At 40.1% G+C, this 7,639-nt stretch overlaps 1 protein-coding gene across 4 annotated transcripts in view; it reads left to right on the top strand.

Annotated features, from left to right (window-relative positions):
• Positions 1-7,639, top strand: part of MTX2 (metaxin 2) — a 42,202-nt gene that overhangs the window by 4,638 nt on the left and 29,925 nt on the right. For 2 of the 4 annotated variants that reach the window (XM_085322497.1, XM_085322479.1), the window contains exon 1: positions 1-74. The exons of 1 other annotated variant lie outside the window; for it this stretch is intronic. Coding sequence is in view for 1 of the 3 variants with exons in the window: in XM_085322470.1 (XP_085178596.1) it covers positions 35-74 (40 nt within the window). In the remaining 2 variants the exon portion in view is untranslated. The remainder of the gene's footprint in view (positions 75-7,639) is intronic. One more of the 4 variants, XM_085322470.1, reaches the window with a different exon arrangement.

Below are 7,639 nucleotides of genomic sequence, written 5' to 3'. Positions count from 1 at the left end.
TGCGCGGGGCCTGGCGCGGCGCCGCGGCCCCACCATGGCGCTGGCGGCGGAGGCCTTCATGACTCAGCTGGCCGGTGAGGGGCGCGGGGGGCGGGCCGGGCCGCGGGCGCTGGTTTCCTCCTCTTCCTCTCCTCGGAGAGGCGCCGCCGCCCGTCGAGCGCGCGCGCGCCYGTGGCGGCCGGGGAGCCGTTAACGGCCGCCGCGGGCGGGGAGCCGTTACCGGCCCGTGGCATCGCCGGCGGCGCGGCGGGGCCGYGCGGGTTTCCAGAGTATCGTGCAAAACTCAGCTCCTGGCAGATTTCCCCCAATAGAGCCCTGCTGACACCCAGTCACTAGCATCGTCTTCCCTGACCTACCGAGTTACACCGCTGCAGAGTCTCCTGAGGTTTATTCGTTTGCTGAGTGCATAACTCCTGCCTGTCTGCTTGGGTTGAGCAGCTTCTGTGTGCTCTGCAGCRTTCAAATTTGTGCGGATTGAGCAGGACAGCTGTTGGTTTGAGTCTGATTCCATGCGGGAGCTGGATACAAAACCTCCCTGTTCCCCCGTGGGGACAGGWTTGCCCTGTTTCTTGTGTTGCTGTTCTGATGCTGGGAGATGTAACCGCAACTCCGTTGCTCATTAGTGCTGTTGAGATTTGCTTTGGCTTGGCCATGTGCGCTGGATGCAAGCCTGGTCGTAAAAGCATGGTCATGTGCACCATTATAGAATTTATTAGTGAAAAGTGTTCTCAGTCTGCTTTCCAGGAAAAGCCTTCTCCTCTCAAATAATTCCTGGCCAAGAAGTTCAGAGTGTCCGTAGTATTTTGTACATTGAAAATGAGCACGTTAGATTTCCTCTTACTCGTTTATCTTGATTTCTGATTTCTTCTTGCCACGTAAGTTTTCAAAGAATAAATGCAGTAAAGAACCAGCATTGCTACCAGCCTGTGGAGGAGAGGTCAGTGTTTTGTCCCATGAGTCAGGTCTTCTTCGAGTTAGTAGAAGCTGTGATGTAGGAGGCTGAGTTGGATTTTCTAATATAAATTTACAGTTTCCAGAGCTGCCTTGCATCTAACTGGTGTTACCAGGCAGGGCAGAGGACCTTGAATCTGGATGTGCAGAGGTGCCCATAGAGATACTTGGAAACTTCCCTGGGAATTTTCAACTGGGATTCGTTAATGCCAGCCATARGTACACTACAGTTACATGCCAAGAGCCTTGTCAGGATGTGAAGGTTATGGTCTCCATCACCATTGCTTCAAGCAATTTACTGGTATTTGTGATCTCTTTAGTGTATTTTATTGACATATATTGTTAAATGAGTATGATAAAATATGTGAGTAGATGTTGATGCTGTTGTATGCTTCTGCTCTGTGGCCTTTATGATTATTCTGGAGTCACAACGTGCTGATAYTTACTTTTCTCTGAAATTAAAAATACAAACTCAAAACTCTAAAGAGAATGTAGGCAGCTAATTGCTTTCTTGTTGAAAATGTTGTTCTGGAACAAGATCTTTCTGCAAACCCAGAAGATCTTTGCACAGTACAGAAATGACAAATCCAAACTAAGACAAGTATAAGGAAGATGCTCGTGTTAGAAAATCTGGAAATGGTAAGACTAAGTTCTGCAACAACTGACTCTTTCCTCTCCTTCCTAACTTAGTGATCTTTCCCTGCTCCTAGAGGGATTCTTGCCTCCTCTTCAGGGTAGTTACATGCTGCTTGTATTAGTCTCACACTCTCATGATAACTTGTACTGTTAAAATGGTTCTGTGGGGACATCAGTGCTGCTTGTGAACTTCTGGACTCTTATCAAATTTAATACTTGAAACAGTAACCCATCATCTTTTAGCTGTCAGTCAGCCTATGTTAAATGATGCTCATTTCATAGTTACAGTAGTTTGTAGGTAGTTAATAAAAATACTGGCAGCGCTCCTCCCATTTTTAAGTGTATTTCTGCACAGYAGAACAATTGTGCTTATTGTACTAATCTTGTACTTCTGCTGGATACTGTGAGGCTACTTACTGTGATTGAAAGTACAGTACAAATCCTTGTTGCAGACCTGTCYAGTGAATCATTCTTTAGAACAATATTATTACATTGCCTTTGCTTTCCCAAAAGCAAATCAGTGTCAAAAGCAGTTATCTGGCTTGAAAATAATAAATACTTTGCCAGTGAGTGTCTTGGCCTTCCTAGCTCATTTGTATTATGTACCAGTCACAGACTGAAACTAAATAAAGGCAAAATCACTCAATTTGTTCATATTGGAAGATTTTTCTAGAAAAATTAAGTTATCTGGAATCTTGGCCAATATCCACATCACTTCTAGATTTCCTGAGACATTGCACAGAGACACAGAGAATATTTCATTCTGGTGCCGCAAAGATATAAATGACCCACAAACGTAAGGATATTTTTGAGGAAGAAAAATGATGCATCAGAAGGAAAAAATACCACTTAACAATGATTGTTGTTTTAATATTGCCTTATCCCTATATCTTTTGATAGTGAATACTGTCTTCCTCTTATATATGCATGGAAATGTAAGAATGATCAAGATTTTTTTTTCACATCAGTAATAAAACTGAAACTTGATTGGTTTGTAATAGAGAGGTCTTTCAAGAAAACGATCACCTTGTTGTGGCAGTTCCAATTACCTCTAATTGCTATAGCTATATAGCAGCTATAAAGCATGATTCTTTGTACATACATTTGAATACAGTCATCCCAGYAGTTTGTTTTCTAGAAATGTTTTAAAATAGGGGAGGGTTTTACTAGAGGAGTGGATCAAAACTTTTTTTTGCACACGGTGACAGGTGTATTTTTTTTTGTTAAGTACTACCTGTCTTCACATTTCTTGCAGTTATGCATTCAGTTCAGACATACCACATTCACCGTCTTGGCTTAATCAGTTGTCAGCCTGCTTACATATGTGCAATAATTCAGCACCCACTCTGTGCAACTTGCATTCATTTGGGCATGCTGAGCATAGGCTGCTGCTGTAATGCRTTAACGATTAAATGCAAAATGATGACCACATCACTTATGTGCAGTAAGATATTTTCTGTGCTAACGCTGATATAGCTACATCCAGCCATTCACTTTTTTATTCAGAAATACAAAGATGTTGATGCTGTGTTCCAGGGAATAATAAACAAATATTTCCATAACATCATAAATTGTAAACATGTCATGTCAYATGTTCTAAATAATCTGTTTCTGAACTCTCGACTATATTAATTGGATAATATGGTAGACAATTTGTTCAGAGGAACTCAGCATCAATCACATATTAACAGGATAGGAAATGAGTGTTTATACTATAAGAAGAATTAGAATGTAAGCTTACAAGTGGTCCAGAAAATTAATCTCTAACACTCATAGTTTTGGGAGAAACTGACTCTTCAAACCATCTAGGAAAGATTGTTGAAAAATGTTTAATTGGTCACTAAATTACCCAATATTTTCTACTTTTTTTTTTAACCAAAACATTAGTTTTAGATGGATGATCAAAAAGCAGAGAAAATAATACCCTTATTTGTCCTTTGATCTCTGGAAAATTACTTTTGTTTATTGCAGTTGAGTTATATCCAAGGATCTTAGACTACTTTTAGTACTAAGGAAAATGAATGCAGTTTGAAAAACAGATGCCCTTCTGCCTTTAGATATTTTATATTCTCAGTGAGTCTACCTCCAATGAGATATGTGAGAGYGAAAATAAATCTCTTATGTGCATGTTTATGTATTAAGACAAGCTGCAGTTTTGGCTTAGAACAAATGTATAGGGAATGAAGACTGGCCACATAAATTGTTCCTGCAGTGAAGGCATACAATTTAAACAACCGAGTATGCATTTTGTGCGTCAAAATTTGCATATGTAAATAGTAACAGTTCTTGAGCTTGCATGGTGAAAAAATAGTCATGCTTGCTTAACAGTAGATTATCTACAGCACAGATTATTTAAGCCTGCTGCAGAGATGCTTGCAGTCAAGAAAGGGCAATTTGGAAATACCAAATCTGTTAGATTACATGATGTTATCTGACAGTGTTCTTCGGGGTAGGGCATGCACGTGTGTTTTTTTTCTCCCTAGAATCATGCTAAAAAGAACCCATTTAACTCTTGTGTAGTTTCAGTAAAAAAGTCTTTTTACTTAGGCTTCTATTGTCAATTTGTGCTCAAATGCATATGTTTTATGGCTTGACTTCAGCCAGTCCTTGGAGCAGATTGCCTATCTAAACTTTTCTTAGGTCAGAAGAAAAATTTCTTTCATAATTATGATATTACAGTATGCATTTTGTTTTGAAATAGTATTATTTCTTCTTTTTAAGAAGCAATATAATTACAGATCACAATAGAATATGCTTCTTCAGTTGTTTTTGCCTCCATTAAGCAGTCTTTCTCTAATCACTATTTTACTGTTACATATTTTCTGTTAAAGTAATATCTTGTTTTTCTCACGAGAGAAAACTGGATTGCTTTAGAAATATGATAACAAAATTAGTAAATGAAAAGGAACCCATATTTTGTTACTGTCCAATTTGATTTGGAAGTAAGCCTTCATTAGTTGTAATATGATTTGGGTAGGAATGCTGTTTAGGAGGCTAACTCTGTGCTAGCTTGCAGGAGATTGTACAAGAATGACCTTGGAGAGGAACCAGATTTTTCTCCTTTTTCTTGCTACTTTTTTCGTTCTGGTCCCGGACACGCTATTCTCCGACTGTCTCTGGGACCCTGTGAGCCTCCTCCTGTTCAAAACAAAAATGAGTGAAAGAACTTGGTTGTTGTCCTTCTTTGCTCTAGCTGAACAGATGTCCCATGCGTTGCTGGGCATTTTCAGCTGTGTCTTTGAAAGTGTAGTGGGTGAGAAACTGCAGGTGCATTCCAGGAGTGTTTTTATTAATTTTAAGTTCTGGTCTTCAGTTATTAGGAAGACCATAGTTGTCATATGAGTTGTATATAATAGTAAGACTATGAAATGCATCAGAAAGACTGCAGATATCAAAGGAAAAAAATAATGATGTTTCAAAGAGCACAGGAAAAAGCTAAAAATAATACCAGTCCCATTTGGGGAAAGAAAGTGCACTGAAATGCCTGTATTGAATTGGAAGGTACAACCTCAAAAGTAGAAATACTGAAAGAGGCATGGGAATTCTTGACAGTTTTGCCTACCTAGTTGCTGTATAACAAAATTGAAGCCAGTGCAATGCTTGCATCCTCAGCAAGAACTTTCCAAGAGGTTTTGTCCTATTGCACTCGTATTTTTTTGAATTTGAATGCTGTATTGGAGAAATTCTGGACCCATTGGAGAGTGTTCATCAAAAGTCTTAGAAAAAGAAATAGAGGAGAAAGTGAAGATTTGATTACAAGGAAGGGTTTAAAGGCTCTCAGATTTGAGCCAGGGAGTTTGCAATGTTTCCTAGAGGCAAGAAAGAACCTGGGAGATGCAGTTGCAAATAGCATTGTCTCTTTTCTGGGCTGACTTGAAGACTGCGAGCCCTAGAGCAGCRTAGGAGGCGTTGGCATCTTTCCCCTTGCTAGGGGCAGAATGCTTTGCTGACTGCACCATTGTTAACTCTATTGGCATTTCTGTCCTGCAGAGCTTCCTGTCTAGAGACATCTGCTGTCCTCATCCCTTCACAAGACTCAGGCATGTGGGGTCTCTGCTGTCATTGCTTTGTGCCTCCTGGTGCTGCTGCACTCAGGGCCATGGGCAAGACAAGGAGGAGAAAATGAAAGGCCAGAGGGATTAAGGCTAGGTGGACAGGGATATCTGTCCATGGGGAGCAGCTTTTGGAGCAGGTAAGTCCTGTTTGGTGGGAGGATATAGAGGATTTCTGTCATGGATCAGAGTAGAATTGCTGTGGATGAAAAAGCAGGAAGCTGTTTGGGGCACATTGGAGAAATGGTTTCCAGACTGCTGGCAAAACATGCTTGGGAGAGAAGAGTTCGGACTACTACAGAGAAGGAGAGGATCTCAATCTCAGAGACCTTCCAAAGGACTGATTTAAAATACACAAATGTAAACAACTTGGCTAAGAAATGTCCCAGTCTTGTAAGGCATTTGAGGTACTCATGAGTATCATACCTCACTTTTAGCACCTACCTACTTTTTAGGACAGGTCCTAAGGTTGCTGTTTAACTTCCTGCTTTGGGCCAAGAGGACCAAGAGACTTAAGTCGCGTAAAGGAAAGTGATTGATTTAGAGAGCTATAAAAAGCTATAATTAAGAATTACAGAACTTCTTTGAGATGGAACATTTATGCTGAATGTCAGGAACAAGTAAAATAGATTCAGCTCTTCAGGACTATAAATAAATCTTGTTGAGAACATTTAGCTGGCACTTTCTCTGCTTTTCAAAAGAAATCCAGTTGTTGATTTAGGAGCAACTTTTGTTTATGAATTTGATTTGGATGGGGTTTTTCGGCCTTCTCTCCTCCCGAATGTGAGGTGTGATTCTGCAGGTGCTAAGTGAGCTCCCTGCTGTGGCCTCTTGCAGCTGTAAGTGTGCTGAGCGCCCTGGAGGACTGAACCACAGGTGTGTATGCTCTGGGCAGTCAGCTAAAAGATGGTGACAGAATTGGACAAATATATGTACAAATGTTTAAGTACATGCAATTCATAGCTTTCTTGGAGGGTGAAGAGGCAGATTCTGTCATTCTAAATGGCAGCTGCAATAGTGTGTCACAGGCAGACTCTCTTACTGTTCCAGCCACAGGAAACTCAAGTTTGAGCATTGCTGCTGAGATGGAGTCTTTATGTTGAAAAGTCTGCTTGATCAATAATTACTGAACAGTCATGATTTATCTGAACTGCAGTCTCTCTAAGAAGGAGGACTGGGATGGGTTTAACCAAATGATGTAATTATTTGATACATGATTTAACGCATACTGTTTAACTTGTGTGAAAGTCAGTTTTCATTTGGTGAGACAGTATGAAACACTTTTTGGCTCTGCTGACAAAGGACCAAAGAGTTGCTTATGCTTACTTTTTTTTTTTTTTTTCCCCTCAGCCCTTGTAGTTTACAGAATCAGGCCAATTACACAAAATTGATCTGCACTCAGTGCGGGTACGTTCAAGTAGTTGGTCTTAAGGCGGCTAATTCACAACTTTCTCTTACTTCCTTTATTGATCACTGTTAATGTGTGAGATGTATATTTTTAATTGCTTTGGTTCCAAAGTGTGGCAGCTTCGCTGTATTAATCAAAATATATTCCTGCACTAATTTTCTGTAATAAGGATTTATGAATACATCAATTCATGGCATCTTCTTGTTAAGCAATATATTGCTATTTGCAAATGTGACCAAAACTTCTAGTAGGGAAAGGGAACGAAGTGATCATCTGATTCTGATGCATCTTGACATCAAATAATACATAATCCTCCTTCCTTCCTTCTGAAGAAGACTGTGGGAGAGCTTTCAGTGGGTTTTTCTTTGGGTTACTAAATCCAGACTACAGTGAGCAGCAGTTTCCCACTGTAGCATTGGTCTTGTGAAACCAAATAGGATAACTAACAATTTTCCTGCTGATTATTATGATATTTGTTATGTAGTGCTTGGAGACTTGTAAGTAATATTGCTGGATGTAGATGTTGTCCCCAAAACAAGACTCAATTTCTTTTTAGTATTTGCTTTTGTGAGAAAACAGTTTTGAAGTATCT

The sequence above is a fragment of the Rhea americana genome, unplaced genomic scaffold (assembly GCF_003343005.1).
Source record: "Rhea americana isolate MKP2758 unplaced genomic scaffold, rheAme1 scaffold_12, whole genome shotgun sequence".
NCBI lineage: Eukaryota > Metazoa > Chordata > Aves > Rheiformes > Rheidae > Rhea > Rhea americana.
The sequence above is the reverse complement of the archived record's forward strand: the minus strand, read 5'-3'. Positions and strand labels throughout refer to the sequence as shown.